General features: G+C 46.8%; 2 protein-coding genes across 4 annotated transcripts; one reads left to right on the top strand and one right to left on the bottom strand.

The window, feature by feature from the left end:
* Positions 1 to 1,596: 1,596 nt before the first annotated feature.
* LOC142302435 (uncharacterized) lies at positions 1,597 to 6,789 on the bottom strand. 2 transcript variants are annotated; one of them, XM_075343507.1, is made up of 3 exons: positions 6,165 to 6,789; positions 4,682 to 5,689; positions 1,597 to 2,425 (listed from the first exon to the last, which is right to left on the bottom strand). In XM_075343507.1, the coding sequence occupies exons 2-3, from the start codon at positions 5,670 to 5,672 to the stop codon at positions 2,382 to 2,384; spliced, it is 1,035 nt and encodes a 344-aa protein (XP_075199622.1). In that variant the 5' UTR covers positions 5,673 to 5,689; positions 6,165 to 6,789; the 3' UTR covers positions 1,597 to 2,381. The 2 variants fall into 2 exon arrangements, with proteins under 2 accessions (XP_075199622.1, XP_075199614.1); XM_075343499.1 differs by having other exon boundaries at positions 1,597 to 5,689.
* Positions 6,790 to 7,255: 466 nt separating this feature from the next.
* LOC142256525 (uncharacterized) lies at positions 7,256 to 12,852 on the top strand. 2 transcript variants are annotated; one of them, XM_075328277.1, is made up of 3 exons: positions 7,256 to 8,284; positions 8,760 to 9,767; positions 12,024 to 12,852. In XM_075328277.1, exons 2-3 carry the CDS (start codon positions 8,777 to 8,779, stop codon positions 12,065 to 12,067), a joined length of 1,035 nt encoding a protein of 344 aa, XP_075184392.1. In that variant the 5' UTR covers positions 7,256 to 8,284; positions 8,760 to 8,776; the 3' UTR covers positions 12,068 to 12,852. The 2 variants fall into 2 exon arrangements, with proteins under 2 accessions (XP_075184392.1, XP_075184382.1); XM_075328267.1 differs by having other exon boundaries at positions 8,760 to 12,852.
* The last annotated feature ends 14,290 nt before the right edge of the window (positions 12,853 to 27,142 follow it).

Here is a 27,142-nt window from a genome sequence, read left to right as displayed (position 1 = left end):
TTGTCCTAGTACCAGTTTCATGCTTCTCTAACCGGTGTCTCATCCTAGAGACAGCTTACTACCACCATCTCTGTGCTGCCACATCTAAGCCACTACCTCCGTGCTGCCACGTCTGAGCCACCACTGCCATGCTGCCTAATCTGAGTTACCATCTTTATGCTGCCACATCAGAGCACCGGACCAGTCCAACAGAGCCGACCCCACTGGTCCTGGCTGTTGTGCATTTAAGCCCCTGGGAATGGACCTGACAATCCCTGTATAGGGATTAGCTCCAGGATAGCTCCTCCAGGGAAGTACGGTGTACGGCCCCGTTGGTCCACTCCCGGACGCTCGCCGCCCCTCGGCGGCCGTAACAGGGGATAACAAGGAACATTAAGCAAATGATCACACAAACTCAACAGATATGTGAGACTCTTAAAGGTACAGGATGGGCTTTGCAGCAGGCCTTGATGTTAAGCATGGCACTTTCCCTTTAAGTGATCACAAACTACTAGCTAATAACATTTCTCCCATAAATGGCTGCCGCAATGCTTATAATACAGTCCAATGTTGGATTCCGGTTGCCACAGATATTGGTAAACTTATAAGAACCTTTGGTGCACTTAATAATACAATGAGAACAAAATCCCCCTCATTGATGGACCTATTATACAGTGTGTCCACCCATATCCTGTTCACCGCCATTAACTTGAGAACGGCGGCAGCTATAGGCATAGAAGTGGTGTCTAGGTATAGTAAAGTAGCCATGTGCTACGCAATGAAGCCATCTATAGCGCCACCTGGTGGAAAACAACGGAGTTAGCATTTTTATCTAGAAAACGGAACGAGATAGAGAAAAAAGTGAATTACAAAGTTGTAGGGCATCATGAATTCAATACAAATCAACACCTCGCATACAGGAATGCTTGAGTACTTTTCCAACAATGATTCACATCCTACACATTCCCCAGTGCAGTTAACTCCTTCTTTCTTCTCCAGCTTACTCATCCAATCAGTTTTTTCCTCTGCTGCAGCTCCTCATCTTCCAAGCTGCAAAGAAGAGCCAAGGTTTCTGGGAGTTGTAGTCCATGGCAATGCAGCAAATAAGAGATTAGTGCCTGCTTATGTGAAACTCTAGTTGCTCATAGCTGTAAGGCGGGCTTTACACGTTGTGACATTTCTACCGATGTATCGTCGGGGTCACGTCGTTAGTGACGCACATCCGGCGCCGGTAGCGACATCGCAATGTGTAAATCCTAGGTGCGACGATGAACGAGCGCAAAAGCGTAAAAAATCGCTGATCTGTGTCACGTCGTTCATTTCCATAATGTCGTTACTGCTGCAGATACGATGTTGTTTGTCGTTCCTGCAGCACCACACATCGCTGTGTGTAAACCCGCAGGAACGACAAACATCTCCTTACCTGCGTCCACCGACAATGCGGAAGGGAGAAGGTGGAAACCGACAAAAAAGAGAAGTCTTTGGATTTGCCTCATATACCATTATATCCCATGGCCCAAAAACCACCAACAACAATGCAAATTGCACATAGAAAAATCTTTTATTGATTGGGTCAAGCATATAATTTTACATGGGATATAAAACATTGTAACAGGTAAGGAGGTAAAAAGACACATGAGAGCGAACAAGAAATCCCCATGTGAGGCTGCATGGATCTAGCAGGGTAAACACAAGGGTATATTCCCAGCAGGGCCAGTGTAAGTGCCTTCACAGCAAACAGATTCAATGTGAAAGACAGAGCAGTACTAAGTAAAGAATCATAGGCACATTTACCCAAACACATAGCCCGGCAAGGAATCCACCAAATGTAAAACTCACATGCAGACGCACAGGGGGAACAGTCCCAATACGTATTTCGTGATGACTTCCTCAGGGGACCGTGGACAAAGGAGGGGAATGGACAAATTTATACACTAGTGTATATCAAATCATTTGCAGCACCTGTCACGGCTGCAGAGCTAAAGCACACTGAGCAGGCGTGGGCGGCTACTCCAGCATCACCTGGGCTAGGGAAAACCCTATGATGACGTCACTTTTACCCAGAAGACGCTTCAGGGAGAGCCGTACACACTGCACATGTGCAGAGCCGCAAACAGGAAGTAAAGCTGCAAATGCCATGTCTACTCCTGGCAGAAGAAAGGGCAAATCGCATTAGGAATCACAGATAATATAGAACACTGTACAGGGACAAGAATATATACAATTACATCATAATAGCATCCAAAAAAGATGTACATGAAAGACATTAACACTGTTTATACAATATCAGATATAACAACATTTTCATCAATAAAACAGAGTCTAATAAAGAATCACATATGGAGGACATGAGCATATTGTATTCCTTCCCAGATCATGTTCAATGCAGACGGACCACCAGGTTAATGACACAGAAAGATATGCACCAAGGGTACAAAGTAAAAAACTGTAAAGAAAAAGAGACATAAAGGGAGTCCAGTTAAAAAATTTTTTAAAAACCATTATATACAGAGCAGATTCAGTGCAGGGAACCCGCAGCCAAAACCAATTACACCCTATAACGGGAACCACATCAACCGCAGATGAGATCAACTGATTTATAAATAGGAAATAAAGGTCTGCCTCTCATTCAATCCCCGAGGGACCACTGTGTCAAGGAGAAATATCCAGCGACATTCCACCCGTGCCAACGCCTTATGGATGTTACCACCCCTCAGTCCAAGGTGCACACGGTCAATCCCCCTCACCTTAAAACTTGAGGGGTCAGACCCATGATACAACCTAAAATGGCGGGGGATGGTCTTAAGGGAATCAACATCCTCAGATTTCGCTTGTTTGGCAGCGATGATATCTCTAATATGCTCCCTCGTCCGGACCCGTAATTCACGACTAGTGAGTCCGACATATATTAAGTCACAGGCACACGTGGCGTAATAAATTACGCCCGTGCTACTGCAAGAAATATATTGTCGGATCTCAAATGTTTTGGAGCCGTCCGAGGAAGTAAAGGATGTTGCCCTGAGGATGTTCCCATGACGACACGCAATGCATGAGCCACATGGATATGATCCACAGATAGGACGTCCCATCATGAATGGTGGTTTCTTTTGTGCCACATAATGGCTTTGGACCAACATGTCGCGCAGGCTTCGGCCCCGACGTGCCGTCATGAGGGGTCGGTCGGGAAGCATATCTTTCAGCACTGGTTCTGTTTGTAAAACAGACCAGTGTTTAGTTAATATGCCACGGATGTGGTCCCATTGGCGGTTGAATGAGGAAATAAAGCGCACCTTAGATTCAGCAGGCTTCGTCTTGTCAGGATTAAAACGCAAAAGTAGTTGGTCTCTTGAAGCTGCTTTAGCGCGTCTATAGGCCTTTTTAATGGATCTGGCACTGTAGCCCCTCTCCCTGAACCTATCACGCATCTCACTGGCTCGACCCTCAAATGTATCCGTCTCTGAGCAAATCCGTTTAAGGCGGATAAATTGCCCGGTAGGGATCGCATTGATGGTAGATTGTGGATGGCCAGAAGATGCATGTAACAGGGCATTCACAGAGGAGGGTTTCCGATAAATGTCAGTGGTCAGAAGACCCTGATCATTAATGGAAATACCAATATCCAAAAAATCAACCCTAGACGGATCAGCCTGATAGGTGAGATAGATGTTATAGGAGTTGGAGTTCAAGTGGCGCACAAAGCCCTCAAGCTCCAGGGCGGTCCCCCCCCAGATGACAAAGATGTCATCAATGAAGCGGAGCCAGCACTGCACATGGGAGCTAGCCGGCACGCCGTCGCCGAAAACCTCCCTCTCCCAGTAACCCAGGAAGAGGTTTGCGTACGAAGGCGCGCACGCCGCCCCCATCGCAGTGCCGCGCCGCTGGAGGAAGAACCGCTCACCGAAGGTGAAGGCATTGTGCGTCAGTACGAACTCCAACAATTCCAGAATCAGGTGTTGTAATGGTGGTGCCCAGTTACTCATACCCAGGAAATACTCAACTGCCTGCAGGCCATGCTCATGACAGATGTTGGTATATAAGGTCTCAACATCCAGAGTCGCCAGCAAAATCCCACGCTCAACTGTCAGGCCATTAATCCTCCTAAGGACGTCCGAAGTGTCTCTAACATGGGAGGGCAGCGTCTCAACCAGAGGTTGGAGATAAAAATCAATAAATTTGCATACTGCATCGCATAGCCCTCCGATGCCAGAGACAATCGGACGTCCAGGGGGAACCCGAGGGTTTTTATGTATTTTAGGCAAAAGGTAGAACGTGGGCGTTACTGGCATATCTGGAAGGAGACCATCATACATCTTCTTAGTAATGGTACCCGAGGCAAGAGCATTCTCGAGTATGAGAGTCAACTGGGTCAGGAAACCATTAGTTGGATTGGAGGGGAGCATCTGGTAGAAGTCTGTATTTCTCAATTGTTTGTACACCTCACGCTCATACATGGCAGAAGGCCAAACCACCACGTTACCCCCCTTGTCCGCTGGTTTAATGATTACTCCCTCTAGTTTCCTCAGTTCCTCGAGGGCTCGCTGATGTTTAACAGCAAGGTTATTATTATTTGTTCTCTTAGAGAGGGATCTCAGGTCACCCATAACTAAGTCATGGAAGACTTGTACCTGAGGACACAGCGAAAACGGGGGGAACGTGGTGGAGCGCGGATACAAACGTGTAGGAAAAATATTATCCAACTCACCAGATGCCTGTCCCTCCAATTCCTCAAGTGTCCGCACAGCCTCCTCCTCCCTCTCGACGGTGCAAGGGTTCAGGCTCGGTCCTCTAGCATGTATTTTATGGAGGACCACCTTTCTGAGGAACAGATTCAGGTCCTTAGCGACTGTAAAAAGATCAAAATTACAATCAGGTACAAAGGTTAAACCTAGTTTTAGGACCTCAATCTGGTCAGTAGTCAATTGGACCTGAGATAGGTTAATCACCTCCAGTTGGTTGGAATTGCCCTTCTTTGGAATTGCTCCCAAGGTGGATTTTCCAAGGGCTGGTGATGTTTTCTCGGGTCTATTTTTACCCGAAAAACCTCTCGTTACAGGTCTAGATGAGGCCTGAGATGTAGAACTTTCATCCTCCACTGAGGAGATGGAGGAGGCTGACACGGAATGAGGGAGTCCGACAAAATTTCTCCTCCGACGTGTTGTCCCTTTCCACCGATACACCTGCTGATTCTTATAATCAGTAACATCACGTTGATATTTTTTTGTTTTATTAGAGACCAACTCCTTTTCCCACTTGACAAATTCCTTATTCATTGTCTCGTGGAAATTAGATAGCTCAGCGGGGGTGAGTTCCTTCGTGGTACGGTCTTGTAGAACAGAAATCTCTTCATCAATGGCACGGAGAGAGGCCTCATTATTGTTAATAAGAAGCCCCATAAAGGACCTGGAGCAAGCAGTAGCTGCTTCCTCCCAGTCCCTTTTGAACGTCTCATCCGTGACATTAAATGAGGGAAAGACCTGTACCCTAAGACCTCTGGGTATTAACCCCCGATCAACATAGCGCTGCATAAATGCCTTGTTCCACCAGAGTCTCATTCTGCGGTTGAACAATACTTTGATTTGGCTGCAAAGTTCCCTGTGACTTCTTGAATCCGCTGAATTGTCCACTTCGCCCTCTGTGTCAAAAACCTGGTTTAATTGAGTTTGCCACGCGGATTCACGGGCTTTAAAGTCCATGCTGCTTGGAAAAATGACTGTGAAAAAACACAGAAAGAGACAATTAACAACACCCAAGACAGTCACAACAGACTTCAATGAAGTGAAAGGCAACAACTTCAGGAACATATAAAACCGACAAAAAAGAGAAGTCTTTGGATTTGCCTCATATACCATTATATCCCATGGCCCAAAAACCACCAACAACAATGCAAATTGCACATAGAAAAATCTTTTATTGATTGGGTCAAGCATATAATTTTACATGGGATATAAAACATTATAACAGGTAAGGAGGTAAAAAGACACATGAGAGCGAACAAGAAATCCCCATGTGAGGCTGCATGGATCTAGCAGGGTAAACACAAGGGTATATTCCCAGCAGGGCCAGTGTAAGTGCCTTCACAGCAAACAGATTCAATGTGAAAGACAGAGCAGTACTAAGTAAAGAATCATAGGCACATTTACCCAAACACATAGCCCGGCAAGGAATCCACCAAATGTAAAACTCACATGCAGACGCACAGGGGGAGCAGTCCCAATACGTATTTCGTGATGACTTCCTCAGGGGACCGTGGACAAAGGAGGGGAATGGACAAATTTATACACTAGTGTATATCAAATCATTTGCAGCACCTGTCACGGCTGCAGAGCTAAAGCACACTGAGCAGGCGTGGGCGGCTACTCCAGCATCACCTGGGCTAGGGAAAACCCTATGATGACGTCACTTTTACCCAGAAGACGCTTCAGGGAGAGCCGTACACACTGCACATGTGCAGAGCCGCAAACAGGAAGTAAAGCTGCAAATGCCATGTCTACTCCTGGCAGAAGAAAGGGCAAATCGCATTAGGAATCACAGATAATATAGAACACTGTACAGGGACAAGAATATATACAATTACATCATAATAGCATCCAAAAAAGATGTACATGAAAGACATTAACACTGTTTATACAATATCAGATATAACAACATTTTCATCAATAAAACAGAGTCTAATAAAGAATCACATATGGAGGACATGAGCATATTGTATTCCTTCCCAGATCATGTTCAATGCAGACGGACCACCAGGTTAATGACACAGAAAGATATGCACCAAGGGTACAAAGTAAAAAACTGTAAAGAAAAAGAGACATAAAGGGAGTCCAGTTAAAAATTTTTTTAAAAACCATTATATACAGAGCAGATTCAGTGCAGGGAACCCGCAGCCAAAACCAATTACACCCTATAACGGGAACCACATCAACCGCAGATGAGATCAACTGATTTATAAATAGGAAATAAAGGTCTGCCTCTCATTCAATCCCCGAGGGACCACTGTGTCAAGGAGAAATATCCAGCGACATTCCACCCGTGCCAACGCCTTATGGATGTTACCACCCCTCAGTCCAAGGTGCACACGGTCAATCCCCCTCACCTTAAAACTTGAGGGGTCAGACCCATGATACAACCTAAAATGGCGGGGGATGGTCTTAAGGGAATCAACATCCTCAGATTTCGCTTGTTTGGCAGCGATGATATCTCTAATATGCTCCCTCGTCCGGACCCGTAATTCACGACTAGTGAGTCCGACATATAGTCGTGAATTACGGGTCCGGACGAGGGAGCATATTAGAGATATCATCGCTGCCAAACAAGCGAAATCTGAGGATGTTGATTCCCTTAAGACCATCCCCCGCCATTTTAGGTTGTATCATGGGTCTGACCCCTCAAGTTTTAAGGTGAGGGGGATTGACCGTGTGCACCTTGGACTGAGGGGTGGTAACATCCATAAGGCGTTGGCACGGGTGGAATGTCGCTGGATATTTCTCCTTGACACAGTGGTCCCTCGGGGATTGAATGAGAGGCAGACCTTTATTTCCTATTTATAAATCAGTTGATCTCATCTGCGGTTGATGTGGTTCCCGTTATAGGGTGTAATTGGTTTTGGCTGCGGGTTCCCTGCACTGAATCTGCTCTGTATATAATGGTTTTTAAAAAATTTTTTAACTGGACTCCCTTTATGTCTCTTTTTCTTTACAGTTTTTTACTTTGTACCCTTGGTGCATATCTTTCTGTGTCATTAACCTGGTGGTCCGTCTGCATTGAACATGATCTGGGAAGGAATACAATATGCTCATGTCCTCCATATGTGATTCTTTATTAGACTCTGTTTTATTGATGAAAATGTTGTTATATCTGATATTGTATAAACAGTGTTAATGTCTTTCATGTACATCTTTTTTGGATGCTATTATGATGTAATTGTATATATTCTTGTCCCTGTACAGTGTTCTATATTATCTGTGATTCCTAATGCGATTTGCCCTTTCTTCTGCCAGGAGTAGACATGGCATTTGCAGCTTTACTTCCTGTTTGCGGCTCTGCACATGTGCAGTGTGTACGGCTCTCCCTGAAGCGTCTTCTGGGTAAAAGTGACGTCATCATAGGGTTTTCCCTAGCCCAGGTGATGCTGGAGTAGCCGCCCACGCCTGCTCAGTGTGCTTTAGCTCTGCAGCCGTGACAGGTGCTGCAAATGATTTGATATACACTAGTGTATAAATTTGTCCATTCCCCTCCTTTGTCCACGGTCCCCTGAGGAAGTCATCACGAAATACGTATTGGGACTGCTCCCCCTGTGCGTCTGCATGTGAGTTTTACATTTGGTGGATTCCTTGCCGGGCTATGTGTTTGGGTAAATGTGCCTATGATTCTTTACTTAGTACTGCTCTGTCTTTCACATTGAATCTGTTTGCTGTGAAGGCACTTACACTGGCCCTGCTGGGAATATACCCTTGTGTTTACCCTGCTAGATCCATGCAGCCTCACATGGGGATTTCTTGTTCGCTCTCATGTGTCTTTTTACCTCCTTACCTGTTATAATGTTTTATATCCCATGTAAAATTATATGCTTGACCCAATCAATAAAAGATTTTTCTATGTGCAATTTGCATTGTTGTTGGTGGTTTTTGGGCCATGGGATATAATGGTATATGAGGCAAATCCAAAGACTTCTCTTTTTTGTCGGTTTTATATGTTCCTGAAGTTGTTGCCTTTCACTTCATTGAAGTCTGTTGTGACTGTCTTGGGTGTTGTTAATTGTCTCTTTCTGTGTTTTTTCACAGTCATTTTTCCAAGCAGCATGGACTTTAAAGCCCGTGAATCCGCGTGGCAAACTCAATTAAACCAGGTTTTTGACACAGAGGGCGAAGTGGACAATTCAGCGGATTCAAGAAGTCACAGGGAACTTTGCAGCCAAATCAAAGTATTGTTCAACCGCAGAATGAGACTCTGGTGGAACAAGGCATTTATGCAGCGCTATGTTGATCGGGGGTTAATACCCAGAGGTCTTAGGGTACAGGTCTTTCCCTCATTTAATGTCACGGATGAGACGTTCAAAAGGGACTGGGAGGAAGCAGCTACTGCTTGCTCCAGGTCCTTTATGGGGCTTCTTATTAACAATAATGAGGCCTCTCTCCGTGCCATTGATGAAGAGATTTCTGTTCTACAAGACCGTACCACGAAGGAACTCACCCCCGCTGAGCTATCTAATTTCCACGAGACAATGAATAAGGAATTTGTCAAGTGGGAAAAGGAGTTGGTCTCTAATAAAACAAAAAAATATCAACGTGATGTTACTGATTATAAGAATCAGCAGGTGTATCGGTGGAAAGGGACAACACGTCGGAGGAGAAATTTTGTCGGACTCCCTCATTCCGTGTCAGCCTCCTCCATCTCCTCAGTGGAGGATGAAAGTTCTACATCTCAGGCCTCATCTAGACCTGTAACGAGAGGTTTTTCGGGTAAAAATAGACCCGAGAAAACATCACCAGCCCTTGGAAAATCCACCTTGGGAGCAATTCCAAAGAAGGGCAATTCCAACCAACTGGAGGTGATTAACCTATCTCAGGTCCAATTGACTACTGACCAGATTGAGGTCCTAAAACTAGGTTTAACCTTTGTACCTGATTGTAATTTTGATCTTTTTACAGTCGCTAAGGACCTGAATCTGTTCCTCAGAAAGGTGGTCCTCCATAAAATACATGCTAGAGGACCGAGCCTGAACCCTTGCACCGTCGAGAGGGAGGAGGAGGCTGTGCGGACACTTGAGGAATTGGAGGGACAGGCATCTGGTGAGTTGGATAATATTTTTCCTACACGTTTGTATCCGCGCTCCACCACGTTCCCCCCGTTTTCGCTGTGTCCTCAGGTACAAGTCTTCCATGACTTAGTTATGGGTGACCTGAGATCCCTCTCTAAGAGAACAAATAATAATAACCTTGCTGTTAAACATCAGCGAGCCCTCGAGGAACTGAGGAAACTAGAGGGAGTAATCATTAAACCAGCGGACAAGGGGGGTAACGTGGTGGTTTGGCCTTCTGCCATGTATGAGCGTGAGGTGTACAAACAATTGAGAAATACAGACTTCTACCAGATGCTCCCCTCCAATCCAACTAATGGTTTCCTGACCCAGTTGACTCTCATACTCGAGAATGCTCTTGCCTCGGGTACCATTACTAAGAAGATGTATGATGGTCTCCTTCCAGATATGCCAGTAACGCCCACGTTCTACCTTTTGCCTAAAATACATAAAAACCCTCGGGTTCCCCCTGGACGTCCGATTGTCTCTGGCATCGGAGGGCTATGCGATGCAGTATGCAAATTTATTGATTTTTATCTCCAACCTCTGGTTGAGACGCTGCCCTCCCATGTTAGAGACACTTCGGACGTCCTTAGGAGGATTAATGGCCTGACAGTTGAGCGTGGGATTTTGCTGGCGACTCTGGATGTTGAGACCTTATATACCAACATCTGTCATGAGCATGGCCTGCAGGCAGTTGAGTATTTCCTGGGTATGAGTAACTGGGCACCACCATTACAACACCTGATTCTGGAATTGTTGGAGTTCGTACTGACGCACAATGCCTTCACCTTCGGTGAGCGGTTCTTCCTCCAGCGGCGCGGCACTGCGATGGGGGCGGCGTGCGCGCCTTCGTACGCAAACCTCTTCCTGGGTTACTGGGAGAGGGAGGTTTTCGGCGACGGCGTGCCGGCTAGCTCCCATGTGCAGTGCTGGCTCCGCTTCATTGATGACATCTTTGTCATCTGGGGGGGGACCGCCCTGGAGCTTGAGGGCTTTGTGCGCCACTTGAACTCCAACTCCTATAACATCTATCTCACCTATCAGGCTGATCCGTCTAGGGTTGATTTTTTGGATATTGGTATTTCCATTAATGATCAGGGTCTTCTGACCACTGACATTTATCGGAAACCCTCCTCTGTGAATGCCCTGTTACATGCATCTTCTGGCCATCCACAATCTACCATCAATGCGATCCCTACCGGGCAATTTATCCGCCTTAAACGGATTTGCTCAGAGACGGATACATTTGAGGGTCGAGCCAGTGAGATGCGTGATAGGTTCAGGGAGAGGGGCTACAGTGCCAGATCCATTAAAAAGGCCTATAGACGCGCTAAAGCAGCTTCAAGAGACCAACTACTTTTGCGTTTTAATCCTGACAAGACGAAGCCTGCTGAATCTAAGGTGCGCTTTATTTCCTCATTCAACCGCCAATGGGACCACATCCGTGGCATATTAACTAAACACTGGTCTGTTTTACAAACAGAACCAGTGCTGAAAGATATGCTTCCCGACCGACCCCTCATGACGGCACGTCGGGGCCGAAGCCTGCGCGACATGTTGGTCCAAAGCCATTATGTGGCACAAAAGAAACCACCATTCATGATGGGACGTCCTATCTGTGGATCATATCCATGTGGCTCATGCATTGCGTGTCGTCATGGGAACATCCTCAGGGCAACATCCTTTACTTCCTCGGACGGCTCCAAAACATTTGAGATCCGACAATATATTTCTTGCAGTAGCACGGGCGTAATTTATTACGCCACGTGTGCCTGTGACTTAATATATGTCGGACTCACTAGTCGTGAATTACGGGTCCGGACGAGGGAGCATATTAGAGATATCATCGCTGCCAAACAAGCGAAATCTGAGGATGTTGATTCCCTTAAGACCATCCCCCGCCATTTTAGGTTGTATCATGGGTCTGACCCCTCAAGTTTTAAGGTGAGGGGGATTGACCGTGTGCACCTTGGACTGAGGGGTGGTAACATCCATAAGGCGTTGGCACGGGTGGAATGTCGCTGGATATTTCTCCTTGACACAGTGGTCCCTCGGGGATTGAATGAGAGGCAGACCTTTATTTCCTATTTATAAATCAGTTGATCTCATCTGCGGTTGATGTGGTTCCCGTTATAGGGTGTAATTGGTTTTGGCTGCGGGTTCCCTGCACTGAATCTGCTCTGTATATAATGGTTTTTAAAAAATTTTTTAACTGGACTCCCTTTATGTCTCTTTTTCTTTACAGTTTTTTACTTTGTACCCTTGGTGCATATCTTTCTGTGTCATTAACCTGGTGGTCCGTCTGCATTGAACATGATCTGGGAAGGAATACAATATGCTCATGTCCTCCATATGTGATTCTTTATTAGACTCTGTTTTATTGATGAAAATGTTGTTATATCTGATATTGTATAAACAGTGTTAATGTCTTTCATGTACATCTTTTTTGGATGCTATTATGATGTAATTGTATATATTCTTGTCCCTGTACAGTGTTCTATATTATCTGTGATTCCTAATGCGATTTGCCCTTTCTTCTGCCAGGAGTAGACATGGCATTTGCAGCTTTACTTCCTGTTTGCGGCTCTGCACATGTGCAGTGTGTACGGCTCTCCCTGAAGCGTCTTCTGGGTAAAAGTGACGTCATCATAGGGTTTTCCCTAGCCCAGGTGATGCTGGAGTAGCCGCCCACGCCTGCTCAGTGTGCTTTAGCTCTGCAGCCGTGACAGGTGCTGCAAATGATTTGATATACACTAGTGTATAAATTTGTCCATTCCCCTCCTTTGTCCACGGTCCCCTGAGGAAGTCATCACGAAATACGTATTGGGACTGTTCCCCCTGTGCGTCTGCATGTGAGTTTTACATTTGGTGGATTCCTTGCCGGGCTATGTGTTTGGGTAAATGTGCCTATGATTCTTTACTTAGTACTGCTCTGTCTTTCACATTGAATCTGTTTGCTGTGAAGGCACTTACACTGGCCCTGCTGGGAATATACCCTTGTGTTTACCCTGCTAGATCCATGCAGCCTCACATGGGGATTTCTTGTTCGCTCTCATGTGTCTTTTTACCTCCTTACCTGTTACAATGTTTTATATCCCATGTAAAATTATATGCTTGACCCAATCAATAAAAGATTTTTCTATGTGCAATTTGCATTGTTGTTGGTGGTTTTTGGGCCATGGGATATAATGGTATATGAGGCAAATCCAAAGACTTCTCTTTTTTGTCGGTTTTATATGTTCCTGAAGTTGTTGCCTTTCACTTCATTGAAGTCTGTTGTGACTGTCTTGGGTGTTGTTAAGGGAGAAGGTGGGCAGGATGTTATGTCCTGCTCATCTCCGCCCCTCCACTTCTATTGGCCGGCCGCTTAGTGACGTCGCGGTGACGTCGCTGTGACGCCGAACGCACCTCCCCCTTGAAGGAGGGATTGTTCGCCGGTCAGAGCAACGTCGCCGACCAGGTATGTGCGTGTGAAGTTGCCGTAGCGATAATGTTCGCTACGGCAGCAAGCACCACATATCGCATGTACGATGGGGGCGGGTACTATCACGCTCGACATCGCTAGCAATTGCTAGCGATGTCGCAGCGTGTAAAGCCCGCCTAACAGTCTCTGTACACCATGCTCCCCCTAGTGGGGTTACAAAGACATGACAGATTCCTGCTCTTCTGCCTCTATGTAGCTTATTGAGCAATGTTGCTGTGACTCAAGCACCAAATTGAGATATCACAATTATTAAAGAGCAGTAGAACAAGTGTTTGTGTATTTCTGTCCCTTTAACTCAGCTTCTAAATTCTATGCAGCTTAAAGGAGTAGTGTATTCCTGAATCCAGAAGTTAAATGAAACACTTACTAGAAAGCACAACTGCATGTGCCTCTATCACTCTTCTTCTCACTCTGCTCTTCCTTTCCTTACAAAGACTTCTGTAAGCAGTTGTAATAATATCCCTCATTGAGCATCACACAGAGTTTTGCACAAATTTCACTGACTGTCATTGCGTTAGGCGTTGTACAGATTGCAGATTCTGACACTCATCCCGATGGTTTTTCTGGTGTCTGGGTTCAACACAGGCAGACTCGGGCGTTGGTCTGTTTTGTGCTGATTCATAGGCAAGAGTAAAGGCCCCGTCACACTAAGCAACATCGCTAGCAACATCGCTGTTAACGAACAACTTTTGTGACGTAGCAGCGATGTTGCTGTGTGTGACATCCAGCAACAACCTGGCCCCCGCTGTGAGGTCGTTGGTTGTTGCTGAATGTCCTGGGCCATTTTTTAGTTGTTGCTGTCCCGCTGTGAAGCGCACATCGCTGTGTGTGACAGCGAGACAGCAACAACTAAATGTGCAGGCAGCAGGAGCCGGCTTCTGCGGAGGCTGATAACCACAGTAAACATCGGGTAACCAAGAAGCCCTGTCCTTGGTTACCCGATATTTACCTTGTTACCAGCCTCCGCCGCTCTCACTGTCAGTGCCGGCTCCTGCTCTGTGCACATTTAGCTGCAGTACACATCGGGTAATTAACCCGATGTGTGCTGTAACTAGGAGAGCAGGGAGCCAGCGCTCAGTGTGCGCTGCTCCCTGCTCTCTGCACGTGTAGCTCCGTGCGCTGGTAACCAAGGTAAATATCGGGTTGGTTACCCGATATTTACCTTAGTTACCAAGCGCAGCATCTTCCACGCGGCGCTGAGGTCTGGTCACTGGTTGCTGGTGAGCTCACCAGCAACTCGTGTAGCGACGCTCCAGCGATCCCTGCCAGGTCAGGTTGCTGGTGGGATCGCTGGAGCGTCACAGTGTGACATCTCACCAGCAACCTCCTAGCAACTTACCAGCGATCCCTATCGTTGTTGGGATCGCTGGTAAGTTGCTTAGTGTGACTGGACCTTAACCTCTGCTGGTCTGTTTGATCCTTTGATCACATGTTGTGGGGAGGCCTATCACATATGTTCTCCCCTATTTATGCTGGTTGAAACCTTCCACCCATGCCAGCTATAGTTTATTCTCTGTTGGTCTTTGAGATGTGGTGTACTAGACTTACTGGTGAACGCTACATTCTATGTTTGTTGTGGAGTTTACGCCTGTTGTTTTGTAGCTTCCTTCCTGCTCTTGTTTTTTCTCCTAAACCTCCTTTTGTCGTACCTTTGTGTGTGGGTGCGGTGTGACAGAGTTTTGGCTTCCCTTGTCTATTTTTATCTGTGGTTTTATTACACTCCTATCCCATTCCCCCTTTGGGGGAGGGGGAATCAGATCAGGACTGGTCAAAAGCAGTGCCAAGAAGGAGACTCAGGCCTCTCCACCATCAAGAGTATCCCAGGTTAGGCATAGCATAGATTCCTCTAGCTTGAGGGGCAGCTTAGGAACCCTGGTTCCCCGCTATCCCATAGTCACATGACAGTGAGCTAACAGTCCCTTTTACAGTTTTTCATAGTGATTGATGTGTTCTAGAAGCAGGGAGAGGTAAAGAAGTGGCTCATAAGTGGGGAAAGGATATATTACAAGTCTTCTTATATTCACAGTTTTGAAATGAGAGTGACCATTTAAGTGTATGTGTGTGTGAGAAGCAACAGGGGATTTATGGCTCAGTTATTTATAGGGGATATTATAAATGCCAGACATCCTTTAGAAAACTAAACCGTACAGAATGTAAGATCTAAAAATAAAATTGGTATTAAATTCTTGGAAATTTGCGTCACATTTTTTAGTGTAGGGTGATTTTTCCGATGTAGGGAGAACTACTCTTGAAGAGAACCTGATGGTGTGTATTTGGGCGGCGCACGGTGATAAATATTCTCCGCAGGTGCAGATGATCACAAACCAAAATATATAAGACATATTTTCTGGATCTGCTCCCTCCCAGGAGTCATAAATAAAGATTGGTGTTTACAGATGAGCGCTACGAATCCGTTCTATCATCTGCCTCCCGCTAAATGGAATGTGAAATTCATCTTTCTGAAATGGATGTTTTTATCATGGCTCTTGCAGCAGGTAAACAATCCGATGGGGCGAAATCGATTCTGACTTTATGTAATAGCGAATGATTGATGATATGTCAGCCACAGAATTTTTCCAGGACGATCTATTACCTCATTCCATACGACTTGTCACATGACGTTTAGGAGCTGCGTAAAATACAAATTAATGTGTAAATCCAGAGTCACTTACTTTCAAAGTTTTTGTCCACAAATATTTTGCAAGAAAAGTTTAAAAACTACATAAACGTCTTGGATTTACACCAGGAGCTGAATTCAGAATTCTGCCAGTTGCTGTTAGAATCAGTCAACAATATAATGGCAATCAGACCCCTAATCTGGGGCTTAATGCAATATTCTAATACTAGATGTTAAGCCATTGGAGATGTAGAGGAAGTATTTGTGTGGCATCCCTGAGGCTTCAGTCGCCACAGGGTATTGCATCTGACTTAAGATGCAATGCTCATCCCAGGTAAGAAGAGGTTAACCACTGGTGTTCACTTACACAATACACTTAGGTGTTTTCAGCCAGCAGTTATACAACACAGGTGGGCACAATAGCAATGGGTTTTTCCCTAACACTGGTGAGTCATCAGAAAGGTGGGGGAAGTGAGGGAGCACACACAGTTTCACTTCAGAACGATTTTACCTGAGAACAGTTTAGACGGAGGAGAGAGATCAGCTTGAGGCTCAGAAGAGCAAGTGTTATGATCCGGAACCATGGAAGACCACCACAAATCATTGGTAAAAGGTGACAAGAGCATTGGCAACTAATCTGGCCGCCATCCCCTTACTAACCATCAACACTAGAAGTAGCCGAGGGGTGAACTAACATCCTGTGCACCGCGAACCCAGCCGGAGAACTAGCTATCCTAAAGGAAGGAAAGATGAATAACTATCTGCCTCAGAAAATAGATAAAGAATAGCAAGCCCCCCACATTCAAAGACTGTGGTGATATAGGAAAACACAATACACAGATAGATGATAGGATTAGCAAAAGGTGAGGCCCCCACTGACTAAAATAGAAAAGGACAGGAAAGGGGCTGATGGTGGCCAGAGAAAAACCCTGCAAAATTCCAACTTCCTGATAGTACAAAAAGGCCCTCAGATCGCACAATCTGCACTCCATCCTATATCATGCGCTCTTGTCATACCAATGAACAGAAAACAAGAATCATTACGAATTCAAAAAAGCCAGAAACACATGGACTTAAAGGAGCTATACTCCAAACATAACTGCAGGGAGTTTCCCAGCTGAGCAACTGCGAGGGAAGATCCCTGCATGCAAATAAACTGAAAACAACCACAGCAAATGACAAACTCAGATAAGAGTAAGGGTACTTTCACACTTGCATTCAGCGGAGTCCGTCACTATGGAGAATAGCTCAGTCCGTTAACGCACTGCGCTATTCTCCATAGACTTGTATGGATGACGCCCTGTAACGCAAGTGTCAGCGTTGCATCCGCCGGACGACGCAGCGTCGTTATTTTGACGCTGCGCCGGGCGGAAGGAACGCAGCATGTAACTTTTTTTGAGCAGCGGAATCATTTGGATTTCAAAGCGCATGCTCTCTCTGGCTCCCTCCACCCGTAACCAGGGTACACATCGGGTAACCAAGGAACCCTGGTTACGTGTGCTGGGAGCCCGACACTTCCCCGCTCGGCTCCGCCCCCTCCCGCACTCCGTATGTATACACACACACACAATCGCACACACACGCACACACTCTCACACTCACTCACCTGTCCCCTAGCGATGCAGTCCCCGCGGCACTGATGTCCTCAGCCGTGACCCCGCTCGGCTCCACCCACTTCGCACTCCGCCCCCCGCTCCCGCCCCCCCGCACACATTGTCGGCGACCGAACGATCAGCTGATCACCCAGCGGCCGGCTACTGTGAGTGATCGGCTGATCACCCGGCGGCCGGCTACTGTGAGTGGTCGGCTGATCACCCGGCGGCCAACTACTGTGAGTTATCGGCTAATCACCCGGCGGCCGACTACTGTTAGCGATCAGCTGATCGTTCACAATAGTCTGCCGACGGTAAAACTGTAAAAAACCCAAAACGGATTGCGTTGTTTTGCAGCATCCGTTGCATCCGTTGTGCCACTATATGCAACACATCCGTTGCATCCGTCACACAACGCAATGCAACGGATACCGTTCAACGCAAGTGTGAAAATAGCCTAAAAGAACCAAACAACAAATAAAGAGCAAAGCACTTATCTGGGGTAGATGTGGTGTGGAGCAGAATGAATCAGGCTGGTGAACAAAGAACAACTGACATCCGGCATAGCCTGCTATCAGACCAGGATTTAAATAAGCAGAGAGTTAGCAATGGAAACGCCCATTGCTCAACACACCTGGTTTATGTCAAAACCATTCCTGGCCACAAGAGGGAGCCTCCCAGCAGCCAAAGCATAACTGACATTCACAACAAGCAAGGCCTCTGGGGGGATGCTGAACGGCTCCCTCCAGAGGGGCCAACCGGGTGGAGCAGTGATACAGAGGAGCAACTCGGTAGCCGGAGGGTGAGCCCCAACAGACCTTTCGGGACCGGCATCACAGAGGGTGCAGAAGCCTTAGGGTAGAACATTCTACACGTTGGACTACCAGAATCTGCAGGGAAGGGGGATTTCACATCCCATTGCCAACCACTAAAAGTCCCGGGGCACCAGCAGCATGTAGAGACAGGAGCCACGGCCACGGTCGGGTCCATAACATGTTTCGTGCTGCCTGCGTACAGGACGGCAACTAAAACTATGGACACTGGGGTCCCCAAGTAGCTTCATGCTATGGGGATCCGCACTACAAGGCGCAAGGAGGAAGGTCTCACATGCTTCACAACACCGGTGGTGACCTCTGATTCATCCAGGATTGGCTGGGGCCCATCACGGCGATGAACGGTACTCTGCAGGCGCAGCAGACGAACTGTGAGTAAAACACCTGGAACCGCAGCCCCTGTGTGAAACTCTAATTTGCCAGCGGCACTGCCCCGTGCTTCGGCGCCAATGGCCCTTCCTCCGTCGCCACCATCCTCCCTACGGCTCGCTCCACCTGTGGGGAGCTGGACTATCTGAGCAGCGGTAACATCGGAGGAGAGCGACATCTCGCAGTGGCAGCTAATCCCTGGCCGCATACCACAGGTGGCGCTGCAAAGCAAACCCCCATCCCCGCTTGGACTCTCTTTGCCTGTAGCCGACGGGGCCACGGAGGCGGGTCAGGACATTCACAGCAACTCCAAACACCACTGGCCCGGTGACGAGTAACCCTGCAGGTCCTGTGGGGTGCTACATTTGCACTAAAATGTTCCTCCAAAACATTCATATCTGTGGTATCCCGATACACATTTTACAGCTACTGAGTGAAACAGTTGTTGTGTGGCAACAGATCTGTTCCAGTGTGCCAGAATTTCTTTGGGTATTATGAGTTAGGAGTAATGATGGGTGGACTCAGACTGTAAAAGTCCGGATCTGCACAGTTTTATACTTACCCGAGTGTCGGACCTAGGATTCTGGGTGTTGATCCGGATCCAGCAACTTGGGAAATAAAAAAAAAATAAGTGAAAAAATAAAGAAAATAAGAATGAGGCAAGTGCTTTATACTCACTCTAAGAACTTACGACTGTAACCGCTCCCGCAGCTGCTCATTCACTTTTGGGGCCGCTTATTAGCCTCATGCATATGCACTGCTTTCCCCACCCGCCGGTGTCTGTGATTGGTTGCAGTCAGATACACCCCCAGCCTCTGACAGCGTCTGCCTGCAACCAATCACAGGAGCTGTCTGCGGGTCTATATCATACAGTAAAAATAATTAAATAAAATATTTTGCATAGGGTCCCACCATATTATGATGCCTAGCACAAAGCCTTAAGCTACAGGCTACAGCCCTCAGCCATGCGCTTATCTTGGCTGTGTATCAAAATAGGAGGAATCGCATGCGACTTTTTAAATTTTCATTCACTTAAATAAATAATTTAAAAAACATGCGGCCCCCCAATTTGGATACCCAGCCATGATATAGCTTGACAGATGGAGGGTGGTATTGTCAGGCTGGGGAGACCAATGTTTATTGGGCCACCGCCAGCGTAAAAATAGGAGCTTGCAACTCCCTTGAATTTTTGCATCCATTAGAGACAATAATCCCGGCGCTTTACCTGGCTCTTCCCGATTGTCCTGGTGTGGTGGCAGTCGGGGTAATAAGGGGCTAATAATAGCGCACAGCTGCCATTAAGCCCTAGATTAGTAATGGGGAGGGTCTATGAGACCCCCATTACTAATCTGTAAGTGAAAGTAAATAAACACAAACATTGAAAAAATCCTTTATTTGAAATAAAATGCAAAAAAGCACCCTCTTTCATCACTTTATTAACCCCCAAAACACCTTTGCAGGTCCGATGTAATCCAAACAAATCCAGTATGAATCAAATGTTCCTTACTATGCTTTGAAGTATATTTAGACCATCACCTGTGCATGATATTATTGAAAAAAGGAAGGAGCCACAGCAACTCAGCCATGAAGTGCAGAAGAGATAATAAGGTGGTGAGGAACAGTGGGCAGAAAAGTCCCCACCGCTCTGCTGACTCCATAACTGGAGACCTCCTCTGGTAACATTAGCACAAACACTGCACCCTCTGAGAGCTTCATGACCGAGCAGCTACAGTAGCCGTACATCACCAAGCACAATGCTGAGTGTCGGATGGAGCGGTATAAAGCCTCCACCACTGGACTCTGGAGAAGAAGTGTTCTGCACAGTGACGCATCACACTTCTGATTGAGGAGTCTGGTTTTCTCCAGGAGAACGTTACCCTCTGACTGCATTGTGCCCGTTGTACAGATGATGGCGGAGGATAATGCTCTGGGCTGTTATCTGAGTCCGTCCGCGGCCTCCTAACCCCAGTGAAGAGAAATCTTAATACTTTCAGCACAAAACATTATGGACAATTGTAGCTTCAGCTATCTAGATCCAAAAAAGTAGAGGGAGCACTCTAAGTTTAAAGCAAAAAATTGTGGACATTATTAGCCCAGTGGCAACGTTTTGGTTCAGCGGAACCTTTGTCAAACCAAAACGTTGCCACTGAGCTCATAATGTCCACAATTTTCTGCATTCAATTTGGAGTGCTGCCTCTACATTTTTGGATATATATTACAACAGTCTGGATGGTTGGGGTGGGGCTTGGCACCCAGATTTTGCAATTGAGATGATGTTCTATTATTATTGCATCTACTTAATCTCCTTCCACAAGCTTCTCACAATAGTTGGTAGGAATTTGGGTCCATTCCTCCTGACAGAACTGGTGTAACTGAGCCATGTTTTTAGGTCGCCGCTTGCACCGGCCTTTTCAGCTTTCCCCATAAATTTTCAATAGGATTGAGATCAGGGCTTTGTGATGGCCACCCCAATACATTGACTTTGTTATCCTTAAGCCACTTTGTAACCAGTTTGGCAGTAGCTTCGGGTCAATGTCCATTTGGAAGAGCCTTTTCTGCCCAAGTTTTAAGTTTCTGGGTGATGTCTTGAGATGTTGCTTCAGTATTGCCACAAAATTTTCTTCCCTCATGAGGCCATCTATTTTGTGAAGTGCACCAATCCCTCCTGCAGCAAAACAACCCCACAACATGATGCTGTTGCCCCCATGTTTTACAATTGGGATGGTGTTCTTAGGCTTCAAAACTTCTCCTTTTTGCCTCCAAAAGTAACAATAGTCATTATGGCCCAACAGTTCAATTTTAGTTTCATCAGAATAAAGGACATATCTCCCAAAAAAATAAGGTGCATTTGCAAACATTAATTTTACTTTTTTTATGTCTCTTTTGGAGTAATGGCTTCTTCCTGGCAGAGTGGCCTTTCAGCCCATGTTGATACAGTACTCATTTCACTATGGATAATGACACAATCTTACCAGCTTCCGCCAGCATCTTCACAAGGTCTTTTGCTTTTGTTCTTGGGTTGATATGCACATGTCTGACCAAAGCACATTCATCTCTAGTACACAGAAGCAGTCTCCTTTCTGAGCGGTATGATAGATGGACATTGCCATCTTGTTTGTACTTGGGTATAATTGTTTGCACTGATGAGCGAGGCACCTTCAGGTATCGGGAAATTGCACCCAAGGATGAACCAGAATTGTGCAAGTCCACATTTCTCTTCCTGAGATCTTGGCTGATTTCTTTTGACTTTCCCCATGATGCTACACAAAGAAGCAGTGTGTCTCAGGTGTGCATTAAAATACATCTGTGATGCCCTGGCCTATCAGGTCGTCACAAGGGTGCCATGCAATCTGCCCTTCTGCATGGTACCCGCTCCTCCTTGGTTACGGGTCCTGTCCCTTTGGTGTTGGTAAGAACAGGTATACACAAATCCTGAGGAACACTCTGCAACACACCCACCAGACACCCATTGGGCAGCCTGAGGGGAATAGGGCCGCCCAGATGGAGGGATGGTAGAAGGAGGGCCAGAAGTGTCAGGAGTAGTCAGAGAGTAGTCAGTGAGCCGTGATAGGAAAAGCTCACGCTGCGGAGCTGGGCTCCTATACCCGTCCCAGGTGCCAGACGTTGGCCTGGCCTGGAAGGAGCTGGAACCCCGGTCACAGGGGGTAGTGACAGGGGGCACGGTACTGGCATGGAGGGCAGTTCGGCCGCCTTGTGCTACAACCGGGAAGGGGCCAGGGCACGATGGGGTACACGGACCCTAGGCTGGGAAGTAGCTTTATGCAGCCCAGTAATTCACCCAATGAGGACGGAGTCTTCATGAGCCGTTCTCCACCCACTCAAAAATCGGGGTACTAGCGTAACGAGGGGGATAGGACTACCCAAAACGTCCAGAAAATCCCAAGCGTGAACCCTGAGAGCAAGCTCACTCCGCTAGCCACATGGGTGAGCGGGACCCGAGTAGTTTCAGGCAAAAGGGATCCACAAAGAGTTAACACAGTGCCAAGGGACAAGGCTCCAGACCAACCAGCAATGCCAAAAGCGCACGGACCCAGCGTGTTCAGACAAAGGCTACAGGGCATTCAGGACTTTGGTTTACCTGTTGTCGGTGTCAGCATCTCTGGACTGTGTGAGTACGTTGTGCCCCTTTACTCCCGACGGGTCCCCAGCCCTCCAACACCGAGCCCCGGGACACCTTCTCCCTGACCACAGAGGGGTTAACATCACAAGCTGCCATCCCATCGCTCCCGGGCGCTCTCTCCCAGATGGAGCAGCGGTGGTATCCCACCTTACCATGACCCGTGGGTGGCGTCACGAACGTTACTCAATTTTTCCACCCCTTTTGTAAATATCTTTTCCCCTTTTTTCACTTCGAGCGGCCGCGCGAACCCGCCTTGGGTCTGGAGACCCCTCGAGCCACTGTGGATCCGGATCTGAGCAGCCCGTCGGCTGTCGTGGGGGCGGCACACATCCACAGGTGTGTCTCTAATTAACTCAGATGTTGCCAATAAACCTATCAGATGCTTCCATAGACATGACATCATCATATGGGCTGTCCCATATTGTTTAAAGGCATAGTACTCTTAAGTGGGCTTTACACGCTGCGATCTTGCTAGCGAGATCGGAAGCGAACGTAACCGCCCCCGTCGGTTGTGCGTCACGGGCAAATCGCTGCCCGTGGCACACAACCTCGCTTAACCCCGTCACACGCACTTACCTTCCCTGTGACGTTGCTCTGGCCGGCGAACCGCCTCCTTTCTAGGGAGGCGGTTCGTTCGGCATCACAGTGACGTCACACGGCAGGCGTCCAATAGAAGCGGAGGGGTGGAGATAAGCGAGACGTAACATCCCGCCCTCCTCCTTCCTTATTGCCAGTGGACGCTGGTAAGGAGATGTTCGTCGCTCCTGCGGTGTCACACACAGCGATGTGTGGTGCCGCAGGAACGACGAACAACATCGCTAATAAGCAGAGAACGATTTTTTGTTTCAGGACGACCTCTCCGCGGCAAACGATTTTGGCCGCTTTTGCGATCGTTTTGGGTTGCTCATAAGTGTCACACACTGCGATAACGTTAATGACGCCGGATGTGCATCACAAACACCGTGACCCCGACGATAATTCATTAACGATATCGCAGCGTGTAAAGCCCGCTTTAGTGTATGGAAACTTTTGACTTTATAGAAAGTAATAAAAATGTCTTAAATCATTCTCTCTCTGTCATTATTCTGGCATGTGGCAAATATAAATAATTTTGGTTCCAAGTTGACCTAAAACAGGAAAGGTTTATTCTGATTTCATGTCAAATAGTGAGAAAAAACCTGCAGAGGTGTCTTTATAGAGAGCGGAGGGAAAAACCTGCAGATGTCTCTTTTTTGAGAGCGGAGGGAAAAACCTACAGATGTATCTTTATAGAGAGCGGAGGGAAAAACCTGCAGATGTCTCTTTTTTGAGAGCGGAGGGAAAAACCTACAGATGTATCTTTATAGAGAGTGGAGGGAAAAACCTGCAGATGTGTCTTTATAGAGAGCGGAGGGAAAAACCTGCAGATGTGTCTTTATAGAGAGCGGAGGGGAAAAACCTGCAGATGTGTCTTTATAGAGAGCGGAGGGAAAAACCTGCAGATGTGTCTTTATAGAGAGTGGAGGGAAACTTCTGGTTTGAACTCTATCTATCTAATATTTTTCTATATCTGTTCTGCTCTTTGTCTATTGATAAACAAGCTATATTGACTAAACCTTGACTTTTCCCTAAACTTTTCTGTATATTTTTACTTCTCATCTATTTGCTTCAGAATAGTTTTCTTTCAAAATAAATCCATGTGCGCCTCGTCTCGGTGCATGGGGCTTCCTGTCATCAGTGTTTGTGCAATGGACATGAGGGGTTCCTACAAGCCGGATCCAAACAACTTACTTGCCAAATATAATACTAACCATCACAACATCTCTAAGTGGCCGGGACAGCAAAAGTACAAAGACATAGTCATATTAATGATCGGAAAGATGCGCGCGGCTCCTGCAGAACATCGGCCCCCTCTAGAGTTTCTTTATGCACCAATCCATGTGGCTATTTTTTTTTTATTTCTCTATTTTTTAAATAAAAATACAATTTTTTAGCATTTTTAATATGAGTGGATGTTCTATTTAAAACTTGTTATGAGAAGTTCTAGGAATAATCATTAAAAATAACGCTGAGAAAATGCTGCAGATTTATTATTTCGCAGATACTGTAGGAGACGGTGGAAAAATAATAAAAAATATCTCATGATTTAGTGATTACTGAATGTATAAATAGGCAAATGCCGTGTGATCAAGAAGATTTGGAAACTTGTATCGCTTCACGCCGGTAACCCCACCTCAATCCTTGATGACCAGATAACACGTACGATGCAAAATAAAAAAAAAAAAAATCCAAAAATATTTTATGGGAACATGGCGTGGTTTCAAAATATTATATAATCAAGATCAGGGGGAAGAAATAAGGAAAAATAAGGGCCGGTCACATGCGCGCTCAGTTGTTTTTAACCATATTGTTGTTTTTAGGTATATTATTATGATTAGGAACAATGTTTTTTTAGTGAAGTATTTTTGCCCAGAAATCCATGTTTTGTCTTGCACAATTTTGCTAGAAAACTCGAGTTTTGCCAAATCCTTGCTATTATAATAAAAACGTAGTTTTTTTATTTGGCCGATAGATTATTTTCATAGATACACACAGTATGATAAGGATCACGGCTAGAATTTAGCAGATGCCTATGATCCCATAATCCTCAGTGGAGAGGGACACATCTTGCTAATATATCACAAATGAGTTAATTGATAAGAGCTGAGCAGATCACTTTCCGCAACCCCGGTCCACGCTTCAGGTCATCGCTTTGTTTCGGTGGACTGGAGTTCACCAAATTTACTGAGCTTTTGGGTACCTTGGCTCAACGTTTGATTCACCGACCTGGAGACTTCATCTGCATGGAACACAGCTCCTGTGTACAATCAGAGAGCACTGACCTGGACCGTGGACCAGGGTTGTGTGAAGTGATCCACTAGTCTCTAGTAATCATCATTCTTTAAGGCTCCTGAGAAGACTCAGAGAATTGCAGCCACCTAAGTGTTGGTATCTGTCTGCATGGCAGAATGAACCAAGTACATGTAGACAAAATCATCAAAATACTAGAGATTATCTCTTTGACTTCATAGCAGGCCATCCCTGCAATGTTCTCTTTCTAAGCAGAGCCTTCCTGCCTTGATATCTTCATGGGTGGGGCACCTCTGCCTTGTGCTCTTCATGGGTGGGACATCTCTGCCTTGTTCTCTTCATGGGTGGGACATCTCTGCCTTGTTAATTTCATAGGTGGGACATCTCTGTCTTGTTATGTCATGGGTGGGACATCTCTACTTTGTTCTCTTCATGTGTGGGACATATCTGCCTTGTTCTCTTCATGGGTGGGGTATCTCTGCCTTGTTCTCTTCATTGGTGGGACATCTCTGCTTTGTTCTCTTCATGGGTGGGTCAACTCTGCCTTGTTCTCTCTTCATGGGTAGAACATCTGTCACGGGCGGAGGAGGGGACGCTGCGCTCTCCCACTGCTCGGGTCCAGCTGCTACTGCTGCTGCTCGGTGGTGGCTCGAGCGGTGGGCCGGATCCCGGGGACTCGAGCGGCGCTCCTTGCCCGTGAGTGAAAAGGGGGAATTGATTGTGGGGATTTGATATTGTCCGTGACGCCACCCACGGTTGTGGTGAGATTGGTGACACCACCACTGCTCTGGACAGGGATCCCGGGAGCGATGACAGGGAGCAGCCTGGATGTTAGTTCTCCCCTCCGTGGGTAGGGGGTTGGTTGTCCTGGGGCCCGGTGATGGGGTAGGGATGAATTGCAGGCGGGTTACGGGGCCTGGCGAGGTGCAGGGTCGCGGGGGCAGCGCTGTGCCGCACAGCACGGTGGTACTCACTCAGCCAATGACTGCCTTTCCCTGCACCTGTGTAGTGTAAACGGTTCCAATGGGTTCCCACCGGTAACCCGCTCCCCAGCTTGGATGGGTGCTGAAAGAGCCCCTTTTGCCCGCAGGCTCTGGCCCTGGGAACTTTAGCCTTGGCGGTGACTGTGTTTCCCTCTCTCGGTTGGATGGTTGCCTTCTGTCGGGACTTGGCTGCTGGGAAACCCAGGAGGTTCCCTTCGCTAACGGATTTGACAAATTCACGGCGACTCCTAGGCTTGTCGGGGTCCGTAAGCCCCTGCCGGATGGTGCTGGCTTCTCTTTGCGTACCGGTCCAGTACCGCCGGGCCACCGCCCGTCCACGGTCCTTACGGCTAGCTCCAATAGGCCTCTCCTGCAGACGGTCATCACCGTCTGCCAACCTTGCTGTTCCGTCCGGGCCACACACCCGGACCACTTTCTGTCTGCTCCTTTACCACTTCACTCTCCTATCTCTTTCACTTTCCAACTCCACTAACTGTTTTTCCCGCCTCCAGGACT

This window comes from Anomaloglossus baeobatrachus, chromosome 1 (genome assembly GCF_048569485.1).
Source record: "Anomaloglossus baeobatrachus isolate aAnoBae1 chromosome 1, aAnoBae1.hap1, whole genome shotgun sequence".
NCBI lineage: Eukaryota > Metazoa > Chordata > Amphibia > Anura > Aromobatidae > Anomaloglossus > Anomaloglossus baeobatrachus.
The sequence above is the reverse complement of the archived record's forward strand: the minus strand, read 5'-3'. Positions and strand labels throughout refer to the sequence as shown.